The following is a 19,646-nucleotide window of genomic DNA, read 5'->3' as shown; positions in this document are numbered from 1 at the left end:
CTGCTGTTGGCCGGTTGCTACGTACGCTCTACCTTGACAACACATTAGCCAGCCAGCTGAACCAAATCCTGATTTGTGCTAACGACGATCAGATGGCGCTGGGGTAACTTAATGAGAGCAGCGACATATTTCCATTATTCCATTGATGTTTTTATTCAATTCCTTGAAATGTATGCTTTGTGTGTGTTACTTCCATATTATAACTAATAAATGTAGAGGGCTTGAAAGAGCAGCAAGATTATTTTGGAACATCATCAAGCATTGATAGACCTAATCGAGTGCTTGATTTTGTACACCTGTGGAGGGACCTGATGAAACCCATGATGAATACGTCTGACACGCAATGACGCGCCTCTTTATGCAGAGGAAGTGATCCCCGTTTTGCGCCCATAGACATGAACTACGACGACGTATCTTGCTACGCCTTAAGGATCTTTGGCCATGTCTGCAGCACTCATTCCCAGATTGACACGAAATCACCATGGTTGATTGGTTGCAGCAGTGCTGCACTCTCTCTCCAAATTTCAGAACGTCTCGCCCATTTTCAAAGCCGTTTTCAGAAATGTGAAGTGGGTGGAGTTATGGGGTGAAGTGACTCTTTAACAGTGATATGCATGATATTAAGTTGGTATAAACAGCCTTGTTGCTTTGGAAATGGATGCAATTAAAAGTGAATTATGAGCCTACATGGTAGCCACCTAGCCTGTCTGAGTGGAATGCGTCTCAATTGGCATATCATGTGCTTCGTGTAAATGCTCAGTTGAAGGGAAACAAATTATTGAAGACTTTAAGACTCACCGATTCCATTAAACAAAGGGTAAGGCCACTCTTTATATTATAGTCCATTTTCCAAATCAAAGTATCCTCTCGCAGTCAAGGCCGTAGCCAGGCTCAGGGTCCTGTCTCCTGTGTTGTGCTTTTAAAGCAACACGTCTCAATCACCAATAACGGATATCATTTTACTGTACAATGTTTGGGCCATGCTTAGATAATATCCATCGCAATATTAAACATCCATAACATTAATATAACAATTTCAGTGCAGGCTAGCTACTGTAGGTGCATTTCCACACATTTCCAGTATGCCTAATCTCATTGTAATCATCTTCTTTATTGTATTTAACCATTATCTTTTTCATTTGTTTTGACATGTCAGAGGAATCTATCTGCAACTAGGTTTATAGGACATGTCACCTCGTCAGCATTTTTAAATGAAACTAATTCTGTGACTGCAACTAGGCATGACATGAACATGCGTTGAGGAAATGATAATTGTCTTGTCGACTAGTTTTTCTATTAGGCCTACATTTACAGTAACGGAACTTGAAAAAATAAATGACCTCCGTTCCCTCTGTGGTCGATAACGCCATGCTTGCAGTTCAGAAATAGTCAGTGGGAACCGGGTAACTCCAACATTTCATCTAGCCATACCATGTCTTTGTTGCCTTCATGATTTACTTTAAAAAAGTTTAAACGTTTCTTATATCACAAAGAAGTTATCAATTATCAACAATGACCAGGCAGCTGCATGGAACCTGCCTCTCTCTCTCTCTCTCTCTCTCTCTCTCTCTCACCCTCTATCTCATGTGTGCTCAAGACACAAGGCACTGACAGTTAAATTCCCTGCTTTTTAAAAAACGAAATTATATTTTTCCATACATCTGTTCGGTATCATTTGTTTTTTCCACTGGTCAACATACACTAAATGTTTCAAATCGCGTGATAGTTCTCTAACAGTTGTGTCGTCGTTGTTGAGCATGTTGAGAAGATGCCCTGTTCTGGAAACGGTGTAAAGCCATTCCATGTTTGGATACATATACTCACTTGAGTGTGTCACTATTTTCAGTTGTGGTCTCACATCCTGGTTGATGCATGCTGTATGACTCTTTTAAAGCTAAACCAGGTCCTGTCCTGTCATACATTGTACGTTCATACATTCCTTTTTTCTCAGAGCCTCAACCCCACAGACCACCACCTCCTGCTTAATGGAGGCATGAATCTAGAACACAAACTGGCAACCTCTATAAAAAGAGACATACAGTGGCATGTGTAACCCTATGGAATTTTGGTTATAAGTTTTATTTTCATGTTTGTTTATTTACAAGGAATGTGAATTCATAATGGTCATAATGCAAATGTTAAAATGAATACTAATTCATAATGTTATTGTCACGTTAAAATGTTAAGAATGTGATGAATAAGAAAATAAGGTTACCTGTAAGAATAAATAAATAAGTTAGTTTAATTTACTTACCTTTTGATATGAATCCAATCAGCATCCGGGGTTAGAGGTCAGGTTGGAGTAGGAAGTGGGTGAGTGGAGGAGAACATGAGGAGAGAAGAAGAAGACACGAGTGTGAGAAGCTGCGCAGTCAAGCTGCCAGTAGAAACCAGTAGAAAACTTTAGTTAAGCCCGATGTTAAAAGTCAAGTTTGATATATGCAGGTAGACAAACAGACCGTGAGTCTTTTATGTCTATGTTTAGGTCATGGAGGTATTATAAGAACTGGAGAGAGGGACTAAGTCCCGCCCCCATTCATTTCAATGGCCGATGCTAGGCTAGCTACTTCAGCCAAAAAAGTTTGAAATTGGCCGCAGCCATCTTTGAGAAAATGGCGTTCCATGGGTGTCCATTTCCGTCACCAGCTAGAATGAGCCAATTAGGTTTCACGTTACAACGAGACAACATAGGTACATCGTTGATGAAGATTGGAGAGTGAGAGAAGGTGTTCGTGAACGCGCTCCTATCGTTACAGGCGCAAATGTATTTAATTATTTGAGTTGGGATGGTGGTGGAGAAGTTTGCCCCTTGTCTCGAAATCCTATAATGTGATATCCATATGTCATGATATAATAAACATGGCGAGTCAATATTGAGCAAGAATTCACTTAGCATACACATAAATATGATCCCCACAGTAAATGCTTTGAACTGACTGTAGCCTAGGATGTTATGTGCGCAATAGGCTGTCTACCTGACGAAAATGACTCATAACTAGACATGGGATGTAAGAAACGTGTGGATACCAGATATGCTATTTGTGCTGCATCCAGTGTGAATTTGCAGCTTAAACCTACAGACAGATGAAATGAAGCCAACGCATATTATAGGCTTACCGGTAGAAGCGCGCATCCATGTGTTATGTTTCGAGCAGCATGCATTTTAAGTCTGCTGTCACTGTCGGAAACTTTTGCCGTTATCTACTGTAGGCTGTGACCCCCAACGCTGCGTTGTTATGAACTAGGCTACAGGTCTGCAGCTGAGCGTTTTAAAATAGTTTTCATAGCCTAGCCTACACGACAGCGAGTAGGTTAATAATTGGGTTTAGTTAGAGAATTTCTTCGCATTTCCTAGAATGTCTTATCATACCTTGCCAACTCATACATAGTCTAATGCAAATAATAGTAACCTATTAGAACGACATTTGCTTTTTTCTTTTATTCACAAAGCCTGGTATAAAGATAACCCACAGGCATCAAGTATCGGTAACTTAATCCTAGTCGTCAGTCATTTTATTTATGTCTTCTAGAATGCGTTATCAACATGGACGCGCGAGGACGCTCGTGCTCAACACCAAACTCGTGCATGAGCTGAGACAGCTCGTGCATGAGCTGTCTCGTGCATGCGCTGGTGCCGGATATGGTACAACCATGGAACGCCATTTTTTCAAAGATGTCGGCGGCCAAATGACATGCTAACTGGCTGAAGCTAACCCTCCAAATCCTGACCCCCTGGTTTAGGTGCTTTGACTTTGTAATTACCGGACTTATTATCGTGTTTGACGTGGAAATACTTGTGAATTCCAACCCGGAATTCCCGCGAGTGGAAAGAGCTAGTCAGCCCGAGTAGCTCCAATGACCAAGAAAGACTGCTAGCGAGAGACCTGCTCGGCCCTCGTGTTTGTGGCTTTCAAGGACGCCCTCGCCTACCATTGAAGATTGTGGCCCTTTCCGAAACCAGCCCCTAAATCCTAACACTACACACTTCCACTTCGTTTGCGCGTTCACGCGAGGGTCCGCCACATTAAGTATCATCCGAAACGAATTTTGAGTCGAGTGAAGTGTCTAGGGAGAGGGGCTACCACGCCTCCAGGAGCAAGTCAGCATCGATTAGTGATGGGTCGGTCGCGAACGAATCAATACGTACGAACGGGTCTTTGAGTAGCACGAACTGAACTGATTTGACGTTCAACTTTTCAATCGTTCATTCGTTCCTCCTTCCTTCAATCGCGTTTGTTGCTCAATGCTCAGTGAGAGAGCAGTGGAGTCGTTTTCTAAGGTTCTCCGAGAGGATTTTTCAGCAGGTTTTCAGTCAGCCAATCGAATGCTGTTGTCTTTGTAGAGTCTAACACGTTCTCATACATTTTAGCCAATAAGCGCCAGCGACCCATAGCAACCGTTTCCATGAGTAAACAATATCTCTAGCGATCTCTAGATCTAGAACTTGTTAAATTAAATTGACGACATTAATACATTATAATAATATTGTCAGCCATATTTTTAATCTTTTTGGTATGGCTTACAGCTTTTTGAAGATCCTGCACCCAGAATGTGCGTGGAGTTTCTACTTTTATTTAATTACTAGCTGCTACCATGATCACCATTGTGGACGTGACTGACCGTGAACGATGTTTTACAGTTTGTGACTCGCCAAAACTACATACATACACATGCAGGGCGCGTGTACGACACGTGATTGAACGAACTGGTGAACGAATCAGAAGAACGAATAATCTGGGAGAACTGAACGACGCGAACTGTGTCATGTCAACGAACGAAAAAATCCACTACTAGCATCGATGCTGACTTGAAACGCAGGTGCAACCGTTTTCAAGTGTTCGTGCAGCTTGTGTATCTCCCTGCCAGTTGTTTTTTGGTCCGTATGACGGCATTTACAGACAAAAGCGTGAATTAAGCTACATTGTAACAACTCATGTTCAGTTTGATACTCAGTAAAATGTGCAAGATCGTACAGAAGTAGGCTGTAATATTTGAACACATGTGCAGGTCGCATTTACAGCACTTTTATAATTTGATGTTAAATAAAGCATAAAATGCAACTCCTCACTCATAGTAATGAAAGGAGAGAAGAGGGATGTATATCCTAATACATAGTGTCCAGAACATCTTAATTGGCGATTTAATATATATTGGCTTCATAATTTCTATGAAAACGAATATGACGTCAACTTCCTTCTCCCTTCAAGCGCATCCGAAATGTAGCGCTGTTTTAACCCCCTAACCCTTCAAATGCGAGTGTTCTCCGCACCCACGAGTGGACTTGAAAAGGAAGTTCACTCGCTAACCGAGTCGAAGTGAGTAGGGATCCGTTTCGGAAAGGGCCACAGCCTCCGTCAGGAGAGACGACGCCCAGCCATATCACCAGCCCCACGCTGCGTGATGAAGGGGAGCGGACATCTTGCCCTGCGTGAGTTGTGTTTTTTTGTTGCGCCACGCGCGAAACAGCCATTTTGTTTGTTGGCTTCCACGAACCCAAGCACCGAAACAGGCCTGCACCTCCAACTCCTAAAACTGGTTGGGTACCCATTTATATATATTTAGATAGCTTTTGCCGGCTATAGGTTTTGGTTATATTTGCATTGTAGCCTACTGATTTATGTGCATTGTAAACTTTACGGTGCTATTTGAATGTGTGCATTCTGTATTACAAAAGTAAATAGTGAAACGTATTTGTGTTTGTCCTTTGAATACTTCATGTTGATACTTGATAGTATAAGTGTTTAATGACTTAAAGTGGTTATTGCATATCTCATTGCTAAGGGTCTGTTTAAAAAAGATTAAGTACATTCACACAGGATTTACTTTGGGTTAATTTTATTTGAATACTAGCTTACATTTAAATAGTAGTACATGCTTAAATAGTGTAATTAAGTATAAAAGCTTTATTATTGTGTTAGTACATTTCAAATAGTGCTAATTACCTATTTACACACAGCATTGATTAAAACCTTATATGAAAAGTATGTAAGTAAGAATTCGGGGAGCGCACTCCAATTAACAGCCAGACAGCTAGGGGGCGCTACACATGTTTTAGAAAAACAGGGCACAGAGTAAATTTGAAGTGGAGGATCATTATGACACCCTCTGAAAGTATCCCAAGTTTCGTTGAATTCCATTCATGGGGCATAATACAATAAATTGATATATAGGCCTATGTGTACATTTAGTAACTGTACACTATGCATGTACACACACAACCACTCATACACACAAACACACACAATGATACATGCTCACACATGCAAGCACATATGCGCACACACAAGCACACTCAAAGGTATGCACACATTCACACACACACGCGTCGCACACATTAACACACACATACTGTACATAAACACAAAAACAAAAAAGACAAATGCTCAGACATACACACACAGTAGATATGCACGTATGCACATGCATGCAGTACACGCACATGCACACACACAGGCACACACGTACAGAATAATTCCTGCCAGGACACACACCATTACCCCCACACACTATCACAAGCAAACAGACACACAGAGAAGCACACATATACACAAAAGCAAATGCACACATGTTCACTCATTTACATATACAAGCGGTGCAAGAGTAGTAGAGGATGGAGTAGGAGTAGGAGATAAGATGAAAATTAGGGGTTTTTTTGTGGAGATAATGTGCAGGACTGAGTGGCGGTCATATTTTGTACCGCTTTGCTGTACATCTAGTTTAAGCAAAAACAGTATACTTCATCAGTCATAGGGTCTCATTGAAAGCTCTATCGCGTGTGTTGCTCTAAATTCAGACGGGTCCTTACCGGTTAGAGTGAGTCAGGGAGGTGGTGGTGAGTGAATGTGGGGCCACAGTTCATCCAGTTACTGACGCCCTGTTTAAACAACAACAAAGTTTTTTTTCATCAGTTAGGGCTTGCGTTTACACAACGACGCCGTTTTGGAGGCTGAAAACGATGGGTTTTGAAAACTGCTTCCAAGGAAGCAGGGTTTTTGAAAACCCCGTTTTCGTTTTGCCGTGTAAAGGCACATCTGGGGTTTTTATGACGACATAGCCCCACCTCGAACCTCTAGTCCAGCCCCCGCACTTGACCTCTCCTGACTAGACCCTTGGCAGAACAACAACAATTCTGGATCACAGAGCTGTGTGTGTGCTGCACTGCTGCATTTGTTGACAATGAATGGGCTGGAACAAAACGTTGCAATTCTGCATGATTTCGACAACCAGCGACAACGCATATTAACAATAATCTGCGCCAAATAGTCTAGGCTAAATCCACCACCTCCCCCTGCTAGAAGAGTTAATGAACACGTAGCCTACTGTAATCAACATAATGCAGAACTACGTGCACACATTTTGTTTGAACAGGAGTTATAGTCTAATACGCACACAGCATCTAGGCTACAGTACTTGTGGCTGCGATGCAAATAACTTAATTTAATTCAGTACAGAGCATGTTCAACGAATTCTCTCACAAAGAGCGGGTGGAAATCCCGATGCTTTCAACGACATGAAACTTAATAGAAAACCATTAAATACCCCCCAGATTTCAGTGTTCACCAGTCCCAACATTTAGCGATAATCAGACAGTCTAAAAAGAAAATAAATCCCAAACCAAACCGAAAATGTTTTGATAGCCACTCAAACGGTATTTTTTTACCAGTATCTTTAAAGGTGTGAAAGCGTTAAAGACAAAAATGCCCAGCGTTGTCGTGTAAACGTAGCCTGAGGGGCCAACCTTGGACCAATGACTTGTAAAGCCAACTTTTTACATTTGAAGCAGATAAGCAATAACCACTGAGTCTCCAATCCTTCCTCATACAGTGGAGATGGTCACCTATGGAATCTCTGTAAATGTATTTTGTGAGTGTAATGTATTCATGTTTGGTCTTGAATTAATACTTGAGCAACAGTCTGATCATGGTGTCACTGTAATATAATGTATTTGTACATAGTTGTAGACTAAGAACTATACCATAGAGTTTTAGACACCACACCCCCTCTCAGGTAAACAGAAGTACTGGTGAGTCGGGGGTGGCCTAGTCTGACTATCACCATACTAATATAAGCTGAGTCTTTTTAAGATTAAACATTAGTATGGGGAGGCCGCGCTTTGTTTCTGCTGCACAACAGGCGTGATCAATGGGCACCGTTCAAATGATTCCGTACGCTTGGATAGTCCTGCAACCAATCAGACCAATGATCCAGTGCGTCTTTTGGATAAGCTGGTTTCTTATTGGAGTAAAAGGTTCTGGCAGGGAACAGAGGAGATAGATGTGCAGGTTTCCAGCCTAAGCTGCCGGGCGAAATCCAAATTCGCCGGAAGTTCAGGCAGGGTTCACCCAGCCTATAGGGGACGGGGTGGCCTGGATGGATGATAAAAAGGGGAGATGTTTCTCATCTCGGTCTCTTCTACTCTTCTTTTTTTCTCTGCTCTTGGCCTCTCTGCTCCTCCCCCCCTTGCTATCTCTCTCTCTCTGTCTTTCTCTCTCTTTCTTTATGGTTTGTTATTTTCTTTATTTGATACATTGTTTTATCTGGTGTATTTGGATTTGTAACTTGGTAACTTGTTGAAGCTTGAGTTCAAGTTTATTGTTTGTTTGAGGTTAAGATTAGTTTCTTCTTTGTTCCTTTGTTGAACAATAATACTGTTATTACTTTACATTTACCGTTATGGCTATATAAATGGTTAATTTACCCGCCCATTGCATCTCTAAATCTAGTGTGTCATGCATACTCTGCCATAGTTAACAAACTAGTTATTTGGTAATTTATTAGAGATGCAAGTTATTCATCTTATGCAGTCAGATAAATCATGTTTTTTCTCCTAATAACTACCATAACTCCACATTGTTCTTCACGCAACAATAATGCTGGGAGAAAGCCCGGCGCGTTTGGGATATTTTTTCACCCTTTACAGACTGAAGCTGAAAATGCATTTGTGTTGTTAAATTCAATATTGTGCGTATTAGGTGCTTCATTTGATTGAACAGTCTTTCATCAGTTGCTATTGAGAACATATTGAGCCTGTTGACAAAAATGCTGCAATGCTGCTGAAATTTGTCAAATGAAATATTATTTTTACTCCTTATGGGAAAGAGTGCACTGTAATTTTAACTTTTCCTTTGCTGTACACTTGTGACTTCCTCTTTAAATATTAGACATGCACTGCAGCACAGTTAAATACTCCCTCAGTCCCTCTTTACTGGTCCAGACCAGCAGGTTCACACCCCACATTGACCAGATAGCAGAGAGAAACCAACATGTCTGACGACATTCATGAAGATGCAGATTCTTCCAGTATTAATATAAGACTCAGCAACAAAACAGAAAATATAGATATGAATGCAGTTCCGAAAGGTTCTCTGCAAAGAATGAAGCACAGTGAGATCCAGGACAGTTTTGGGGGTCATAATCATCGTAAGTATACAGTACATCATTCTGTTAGTATTTATATTCTATTGTTCTACGCAAAATATTCTCATACTATATGTGACGTTCTCCTCAGGTCCCTACAAACTGGCTGTGGTGTTTCTTGGGCTGATGTGTGTTCTCCTTTTGGCTATCATCATAGGAGTGTGCATTAAAATGCAGGAGGCAAGACATTTACAGTTTAGGTACAACAACCTGACTGAAGAGAAAGACCAGTTAGAGATCCATATTAACAACTTGATTAGAGAGAATGCACAATTACAGGCAAGAAACACCGCACTGAGTAAAGATCTGGAAACCAACATCAGTGCCATGGCTGGTGAGCGGGATGAAATTCAGTCAGATCTTTTCTATCTCGGTAAGTGCAATTTCCATGCAATTTTGGAAAGAGCGTCAACTTTCTCAGCTCAGCCCATTGTATTTCACATCATCAGTTTGACTACAGTCTACAGCTAGCTAGTGTTTCTCAAGGCTAATGTGGTTCTGCTTAGTGGAGGGGTCACGTCCTGCCTCAACTGCTGATACAGCAAAAGGACATCATTTCTATGGTAGCTTTGCCTCTGGTCGAAACCTGTTTCATGAGCCTTGCCTTAAACGTTTGCAAGATAGCATAAGAGAAACATCCCCACAACATAATGTTGCCCGCTCCATGCTTCACAGTAGGTATGGTGTGTTTTGGGTGGTACTGTGTTTGGTTTTCGCCAAACATAGCGCTTGGAGTTCAGTACAAAAACACATCTGGAATAGTCTGCTACCATGAGGAAAAAGGTTTTATGGTCAGATGAGACTAAGATTTGAACTTTTTGGACTGAACTCCAGACGTTAACGAAACATAGTACACCACCCAAAATACACCATACCTACTGTGAAGCATGGTGGGGGCAATATTATGTTGTGGGGATGTTTCCCTTCAGTGGGGACTGGGCAATTGGTCAAGATAGAAGGGAAAATGGACACTGCCAAGTGCACCCAAATTCTTGAGGAAAACCTGTGTCCCTCTGCTAGACAGCTGAAGGGCAGGTCATTCACCTTCAAACACGACACTGATCCTAAACATACTGCCAAAGGAACAAAGCAGTGGCTTAAAGGTACAGTAGGAAGGTGAATGTCCTTGAGTGGCCAAGTCAGAGCCCTGACTTAAATCCTATAGATTAGAAAATCTGTGGATTGACTTGAGGAGAGCAGTCCATCGCCGTTCCCCCCAGAATTTGAGCAATTCTGCAAGGAAGATTGGGCAAATATTCCCCAATCTAGGTGTGCAAGCTAGTAGAGACATATCCAAACAGATTGATGGCTGTAATGAATCAAAAGGAAGCTCTACACAGTATTAAATCAGGGGTATGATGACTTTTCCAACTCTATTATTCTATTTTTTATTAATTTTCAGAACTATTGTATTTTTTTCTGGCTGGTGAGCGGGATGAACTTCAGTTGAATCTTTCCAATCTCGGTAAGTGCAATTTCCATGCAATTTTGGACAGAGCGTCAACTTTCTCAGCTCAGCCCATTGTATTTCACATCATCAGTGTATGGAGACTACAGTCTAAAGCTAGCTAGTGTTTCTGAAGGCTAATGTAGGCTACTGGTTCTGCTTAAGGCTGGCTTACAGTACATTGTACGATTTTGGTCTGTTTTAACAGTTGGTGACTAAATTCCCAAAATAGGAAGGTGAATGTCCTTGAGTGGCCAAGTCAGAGCCCTGACTTAAATCCTATAGAAAATCGCCGTTCCCCACAGAATTTGACTGAATTTGAACAATTCTGCAAGGAAGATTGGGCAAATATTCCCCAATCTAGGTGTGCAAAGTTAATAGAGACATATCCAAACAGATTGATGGCTGTAATGAAATAAAAGGAAGCTCTACAAAGTATTAAATCAGGGGTATGATGACTTTTCCAACCCTGTTATTCTAGTTTTTCATTTTTAAAATAATTTTCAGAACTGTTTTCTGTTCTTTTTTTTCATTATTTTTATTTTGTTTTTAACTTGTAAATAAAACTTGAAAAATATATTTTTTTTAAATGGGTTTTCAAGCTGTAATACAAAAAAGTAACTAGAAAAGCACTCCGAGAGCGCAGACCTCCGCCTGTAATTGTTCTTCCGAGCTTGTCATACATTTGAACCTACACTATTCAGATCGCGACCACGTGGCCACATGCACCACTAAGTGAAAAACATAAACGCCTCCGGAATCCAGACGGTGATATGGATCACTCCCAAAATGTAATCATTTCTTCCTTGGGTCATTTCTGACCTTCCCTGAGAATTTCATTGAAAAATCCATCCATCACTTTTTGAGTCATCTTGCTAACAAACAGACAGACAGACAGACAGACAAACAAACCCCGATGAAAACATAGCCCCCTTGGCGGAGGTAACTGTTTCAAAGGGGTATGATGACTTTCTATAGGCACTGTGAAAGTTGCAGAAGGGAAAGGAGTAGGAGATGGAAACAAATTGACCAGTGTGATTTATTTTGGATATGTGACCTGACAGACAGAATGTATAGAACGTCAGAATGTACTGTCAAGTCATCACTTTATTTATATAGCACAGTTAAAACAACAACCATTGACTCAAAGTGCTTCACAGGTGAAGCTATCTTACAAAAAAAGCAGAGGAGGGAGATTTGACAGATAAAATTAAAATAAAAAAGGGAGGATACAGCAGAAGCATTAAGATGACAATCAAGGCACAAGCCAGGAATAAAGGTAACAATGCTCATAGACTAGAGATAAAATATAGAATAAATAAACAGACAAATAAATACATAAAGGGGCTATTTACAAAAAAGTCAAAAATAGGAAAATACTAAAATCAAGAAAAATAAATAAATAACAAATAAACGAAAATAAAATTAGATAGGACCAGTAAGGATAGTAAAACCAGAGAGTTATTTAAACAGAGCTAAAAGCCAAACAGGTCTTTAGTTTGTACCCTGGAACCCATTACTACACATTTGCATCCCTTGAGGCCCTAAGGGGTCGGCAATAGGCGGCTCGCGGGCCAGATGCGGCCCACAAGCAAAAATATCTGGCCCGTGAGATCTTTTGAACCAGAGAAAAAAAACAACACTTTTTAAAAATCGGACTGCCAGTCTCAAAAATGCTCTTTAATTTGAAACGTAACTTTCCAGAACAGAAGAATTTCAATCAATCTAAATGCTTAGCTATATGTTTCATCTGAATACGAGTGAAGAAGCACGCAGCGAGGTGCAGCGTGAACGCACAACATGCAAAAACAAAACAACACAAAGTCAGTGGACAGCGCTGGTTCTCAAATTCTAAGCTAGTCCCTAAAACACATGTTGTCATTCAAACAACGGACATAGGCTTATGGTGATAATTAAAACACGACTTCTTTTAAACAGGCCTGACATCAAACAGGCAATTTACGCACATAGAACTGTGAAAAGTAAAACACGAGTTTCAACCATAGCGTGCGTGTTATTTAGGAACGCAACCTTTAAATTAGCATGCTTAGTTTCGTGGTGCCGTCTTGTACTCGTTGCATGCAAAGACACCCTCGTTAGTTGTTACAGATCAGGGCTTTGCATTAATAAAATTAGGGAGGATGAAGGCATAGTTCTCTGTCCATTCATCATTAAAGATCCTGTTTTCGCTGTTAACTTTTCTCTTCAGGTGTTTTGATAGTGCCATTTTTTGACAGCTGAAATGTTTTTCTGGTGTTTTTGTTTTTTATTTTTTTAAACACACAGGCATATAATAGCGCCTCCAATGACCAGTCGACAAATTTAACCTACATCAGCCTGCTTGAATGTCTCTGCTCTGACATTTCAAGAGCGCCTATCATTTTTACCTCCTCCGATATTAATTAATTAAATTAGCCATTGTTTTGGTTGTGAACTTGTGGCCCGCTATGTAATGGCTTGGAAAATATCTGGCCCGAGGCAAAACTTAATTGCCGACCCCTAAATTAACACTCGCTGTCAGGCCCCAGGGACTTTGGGGTTGCAGTTACAGCTTTTTGCCACTTCATTTAGCTTTTTTTTTTTTTGGAAGTTCGGAGTTCCTCTGCTGGTTTGTTTGAGTGATAGTACCTCTGTGATTGTTAATGAGTCAGGGTATTTAAGGAGCGTGTATGTTAGTGCCTTTGCTGATTTCTCCTGTGTGCACCGTGTCGTAAGTGTACCCTTGTTTTGAGCCTTTTCTTGGAAAGAGAGAAAGAGAAGGAGTTTTTTTTAATTTTTAACTTGTGGCTGACCTGTTTAAATGGACTTTGATCTGACTGCCCTCTGTTTTTGGAAGTCATGGGTGAAAAAAAGTTTTTTTTTTTCTTAAATGCAGCCTTCTACTGTTCTGTGGCAATGTCAATTTCCTTGAAATAAATGAAGTTTAGGCCTTATCCCCAAAACTGCCATAGCCTACTCATAACAACGAGGCATTTAGGTTTTTAGAACAGGCTGTTGTTAGAAAAAAAATAGATAGGAACACCCCATTTTAGGCCTACAGTAGACTAGAGGCAATGATGAGGAGTACATCCGGTGATATGGCTTTAAAAAACTGCAAGTCACATAACAAAGGTTTTTAAATTAGCATACAACCAAAAAAAAACTATTTGAAATTTGACCTTGAAATTTGACCTTTGTTGGATAACTTGGCCACGTAACACAGATTTTGTTCAATTCAAGCAGTAGGCCAAGAATAGAATACAGCAGTGGGGTGTCAGGGGTATCACAGCCTTTCACTTCGGAGACCCAGGTTCAAATCCCTGTGCGGGGCCTGACTTGTGATATACCGGCATTAACCCAGGCACAGCAGAGATTACATGGGACTAGTTGGGCTATTAGACTATGGAACATATTTTATGGGATATTGTGGGACGACAATGGGAGGAGTATGGTGCTCGTGCACGCAGGGGCCAGTCTTGGGTGACTCATATAATCAGTCCATGATGCAGTCAGTTCAGGGCTGAGTTGCCCGAAAGCATTGTAAGCCTAAAAGGGTAATAAAATCCCTCTTACAAATGTCTTAAGATTTGTCGAACGTTTCCTGAGACCATCATAACTTAAGAACGGCGTGATAACATTTCTAGATCTACATTTGCTCCAGAGTTCTCGTTATGGCTAAGAGTGTCTTAAGACTATAATTTGAAAATAAAGAGTAGTCTACGACTGTTGTCAAAAATGTGATCTGAAGAAAGAAAGAGAGGCTTTAATTGGGAAAAAGCATATAGCAAATAAGCAGAATAAGAAAGTGTAAATGAAGGTCAAAAAAGGGTCCAGTATGTGTTGAAAACGTTTACAATTATTAATATTGTAACGGCTTTTAAATTGAGTGAAACTCTTCAGTGACAGCGTGTAAAGACTGATGATCCCTGATTCTGTGAAGTCCTGTTCAATATCAAAGGATGCCAGAAGTAAACTAGGCCTTACTTGGTTGTAATTTATGGTTGGGATGGCAGGGCTGTACACTGCGAGCACCTCGTCGCAAATGCGAGGATATATATATTTGTGCTACTTGAAAATATGAAATGGGAGCACAGGTGTGAGTACTGAATTCAACCCTTTTATTCGCATTTTGCTCCTAAAAATCCACACCAAGTGGATCAAAGTATAGGCTAGTACAATTTTCGCGCATCTGTATACAAATTTCATAGTTGACAACTCTAACGCTCCTGGCTGGAAACTCACGCTTTCAGCATCAACCTCGCTGTCTCTCACACACGCAAGAAATGTCACTCCAAAACCATTCTTCTTTTTCTTCAATCTGTTCGTTATCAGTTGGTGACTTTGTAGCGATTAGCCTACCGTTGAAACGGCAAACCATGATAAGAATGTTGACTATATAGCCTACAATTACCGTGTTCATTTCAAATATTATTATAATCACGGTTGATAAACACAGTGTGGAAACCGTGTTATAACTATAACCGTGTTATAGCTTCACCCCAGCCTGCATTTGACATAGGCCTGGTTGACTTCTATGAGAGAAATCCGACTGATTCTGTTGTCTAAATGATGGATTTAACCGCGATTTGGTGTAGGCTACACCTGCTTTAAAAAGGCGGAACATTTTCATTGCAAATGTGCGCATCATATAGCCACTCTGCGTCTTTGTATGGAGGTTACATTCACATTAATTCCATTCCACTAACGTTATCAGGAGAATACCGTAACGTTTCATTTTGAGCTCGATTTGAGGTTGTCACTCATTGGATATAACAGATATAGCCTACCAAACTCCAAGACGAGTCATGGTAGAGTAAGTTAAGCACCCAGCCAATTAAACATGACCAAGGATGCCATGCCATGGTAGGCTACCTAAATCATAGAAGTTGTTACTGGACAGTGGACACTCATCTTTTCTATTACACCAGAAATATTTGTCTTTACCTTTGTTCGTTTTTTGAACATTTAAGTTATTTAATGAAAACATGATGTAGCCTATCCTTGAACTATGCTTGACTCTTTTCCTAAAACCGAATGAAACCTAATTATGTTCACGTACATCTTAAAGTGACAGGCACTCAATTAGACCTACACACCACCCTTGTAATATCATTACAGTGTAATCAATATGAAGTATTCAGTTTACTGAATATTTTAAGCTATAAGTAATTATGCAGATCCTAAAATGCTATAAATTGATAACAAAATGTATACAAATTCTGAATTCAAAATATGAAATAGAAACAAGACATGCCATTTTCTCTGTGTGTAGGGTTTGAGCAGAGACTATGATTGCCACTGCTGTGAATGATCTGTATCCTGCTTAAGGCAAGAAGGTTTTCAAGGAAATTTCATAGTGCTCCTAAATTTCTTTCTGTGCTCCTAAACTTTTTCATTTAGGAGCACCTGTGCTCCTAGTGAAAAAGCTTAGCGTACAGCCCTGGATGGTAGGGAGTAGGGACATGTCCATACCACATTTCTGATTACAGTACAGTATGTCTCTCTACAGTATGTCTTACCATTTCATAAATTATACAGTAAGTGATGATTCAGGTACTTCACCACTTTCTAAATCAAACCTATGCCCCTGGTCCAGTGCATTTGAAAAAGCATATTTTTATTTGTTCTGCACTTTGTCTTCTCTCTAATCCAACTATCTCAATCCTACAGAAGATTTGTCTTTGACTTCATTAAATTATTCTTATTCATTCACAGAATCACATGACATGAAGAGAATTAAAAGTCATGCAGGTACTTTTTGAACTATGACAATCAACTGTTACTGTAAAATTTCATTTTATCTAAGATAAAAAAAAGATCTAAATCTAAAAAAGATTTAGTAGTGTTAGATAATTTATCTTGTTAAGAGTGAATTTCTTTCTCTAGGCCTAAATGTTCAACTTTACACTATAATCTTATTTCTATATTTAATTATTTTAATTCAAGAAATCTTGTCAAGTGAAATTATCTTGCCTCATGGACAGATAATTGAACTTGTTTTTGAGTACTTTTTACCTCAGATTTAGTGTTTTTATCTTGTTTTTAGACATCCCTTTTTTGTGGTGTGAACATCTTTCTGTGAATGAGAACTTGTTGCAGCACTAGAAATCACTCAAGGTATATCTGGTACCAAACTAAATGTGCTTATCAAACTAAGAAGCTCACAGCAAGAGAATGGGTTTTTAATAGCACACATTAGGACTAACAGGAAGGCTACACTGGGCACGTGAAGCGTAACTGAAGTGTTCTGTTCACATTGCATCTGCTGCAACAATACGTTTCCACTATGATCAATGGAACTGGCTACACAGACGGGATGGCGCATGCATTAAAATAAGTAACCAGTCTCCTCAAATTATTTGTATGCGTTGTGAATGGAATGCCTCAGTTACACGCCCACCGGGTATTTTGTTTCAGCCAAAATATATTTTCAGCTGTCTTTTCTGTCTTAGTGGATGTGACTCTGGATCCTGACACCGCACATGCCAATTTCATCCTGTCTGCTGATGGGAAACAAGTGAGATGTGGCGACACAAAGCAGAATGTCCCTGACAACCCCAAAAGGTTCAGTCCTGTTGTATGTGTCTTGGGAAAACAGGGGTTTTCCACTGGTAAATTCTACTATGAGGTTCAGGTCAAGGGGAAGACTGCGTGGAGCTTAGGAGTGGCCAGAGAGTCCATTACCAGGAAGGGAGACATATATGTGAGCCCTAGGTATGGACACTGGGCAATATGGCTGCGTAATGGGACTTATGAAGCACTAGATGATCCCTCTGTTCCCCTCTCCCTGAAAGAGAAGCCCCAGAGGGTGGGGGTGTTTGTGGATTATGAGGCAGGTCTGGTCTCCTTTTATGATGCAGACTGTTGGTATCATCTCTACTCTTTTACTAATGTTAAGTTCACTGAGAAACTTTACCCATTCTTCTCTCCTAATAATAATGATGGAGGTAAGAACGCCGCTCCTCTTATCATCTCCTCAGTTCATATCTGCCCTATCAAGTAATGTAGAATGATGGTGGATGTTTCATTAGAAGTCAGACTCCAGCAGTTTATTACACACCTTAAACTGTCTGTTCAGAAGGTTATTTTTTCATAGAAAATCTTGCTGCTTATTTTGCTTTGCTCATTACAAAGAACCCATTGCTTGTGTACAAATAAATAATTTAAGAACGGATTGGTTCTCAACGCCTTGTGGGGTGAAGCAGGGAGACTTACTCTCCCCTTCCTTATTTGCTTTTTATATAAATGATTTAGCTCAAGAAATGAAACAGGTTAATATTGGTGTGCCAATTGAGGACATCAATCTAAGTATTCTGCTTTATGCTGATGACATTGTTTTGATAGCGGAAAATGAAATGAATCTACAAAATATGTTGAATATTATGAGTTCATGGTGTAGTAAGTGGCGTCTTACTAACAGCGAAAAAACACAAGTTGTTCATTTTAGGGAAAAAAGTGAATTACAGAGTATGCATACATTTCAGTTTGGCTCTTTGCCCTTAAAGTATACTCGTTGTTATAAATATCTTGGTTTTGTCTTTGATGAAAATATGAAGTTTACAGAGGGAAGGAAAATACTGGCAGAGTCTGCTGGAAGAGCATTAGGTGCTGTGTTAAAGGGATAGTTCGGATTTTAAGACACGAAGTTGTATGGGTTCCCTGTCAGCAACGTAGTGCATCAGCACTGACTTACCCCCGACAGCGTCCTGTGAGCCGAGATCCAGCCGGTTTTAGATCGTTTTTGATGCTGAAGAAAGTAGTCCGGCAAGTTTCTGGGGTCACGAAAGTAAAGTGTTTTTCTTCTCAAAACCATATGCGTTCAACAGAGTGATATATTTGCACCACAAAAACGTTGTCCAGGAAAAATTCAAACCTCGTTATCACTTACTTATTTTTCGCGATTCCTATCACTGCGCGCTACTGACAGCTGGACAACGTTTTTGTGGTGCAAATATATCACTCTGTTGAACGCATATGGTTTTGAGAAGAAAAACACTTTACTTTCGTGACCCCAGAAACTTGCTGAAGAAAATAGTCCGGCATCAAAAACGATCAAAACCCGGCTGGATCTCGGCTCACAGGACGCTGTCGGGGGTAAGTCAGTGCTGATGCACTACGTTGCTGACAGGGAACCCATACAACTTCGTGTCTTAAAATCCGAACTATCCCTTTAAGTAAAATGAAAGGATGTACAGATCTTGGATTTTCTACATTTACACAACTGTATACATCTTTGGTTGACCCTGTTTTGTTTTATGCTGCAGGAGTTTGGGGCTTTGATGAGGTTTTTGACTGTAACTCTATTCAAAATCGTGCTTTAAGGTGTTTTCTTGGGGTGCATAAATATGCAGCAAAGGTAGTTGTCAATGGGGATGCAGGATGGGATCCATGTATTGTAAAACAAAGGTGTGAAATGGTGCGATTGTGGAACCGTCTTGTCAGTCTGCCAGAGGAAAGGGTGATAGGAACATTTTTAATTGGGACAGAGCAAGGCATCACCCCTGGTCTAGAGAAATTTCAATAACATTGTCTGCGTCTGACTTGCATATAACGTTTAGAAATAATTTACACAGTAATATAGATGTGGTCAGACAAAGATTGTTAAGTAAATATGAAGAGCAATGGAAACAGGATATATGGAAGAAGCCAAAACTTTTTTTGTGCAGTTTAAGAATGAATATGTTACAGAACCTTATATTTCACTTAAGCTAAAGAGAAGACAGAGGTCCCTCTGTACTCAATTGAGAACTAGCACCTACCTCTGGCAGTGGAAGTGGGTCGATTCAAAGGTACACCTGAACAT

General features: G+C 40.2%; 1 protein-coding gene across 1 annotated transcript; it reads left to right on the top strand.

Moving 5' to 3' along the window:
• The first annotated feature begins 9,263 nt into the window (after nt 1-9,263).
• Nucleotides 9,264-17,846, top strand: LOC134060514 (erythroid membrane-associated protein-like). The gene is made up of 4 exons (XM_062517244.1): nt 9,264-9,420; nt 9,509-9,790; nt 16,559-16,594; nt 17,296-17,846. The coding sequence occupies exons 1-4, from the start codon at nt 9,264-9,266 to the stop codon at nt 17,844-17,846; spliced, it is 1,026 nt and encodes a 341-aa protein (XP_062373228.1).
• Nucleotides 17,847-19,646: the final 1,800 nt, after the last annotated feature.

Source organism: Sardina pilchardus, chromosome 16 (assembly GCF_963854185.1).
Source record: "Sardina pilchardus chromosome 16, fSarPil1.1, whole genome shotgun sequence".
NCBI lineage: Eukaryota > Metazoa > Chordata > Actinopteri > Clupeiformes > Clupeidae > Sardina > Sardina pilchardus.
The sequence above is the reverse complement of the archived record's forward strand: the minus strand, read 5'-3'. Positions and strand labels throughout refer to the sequence as shown.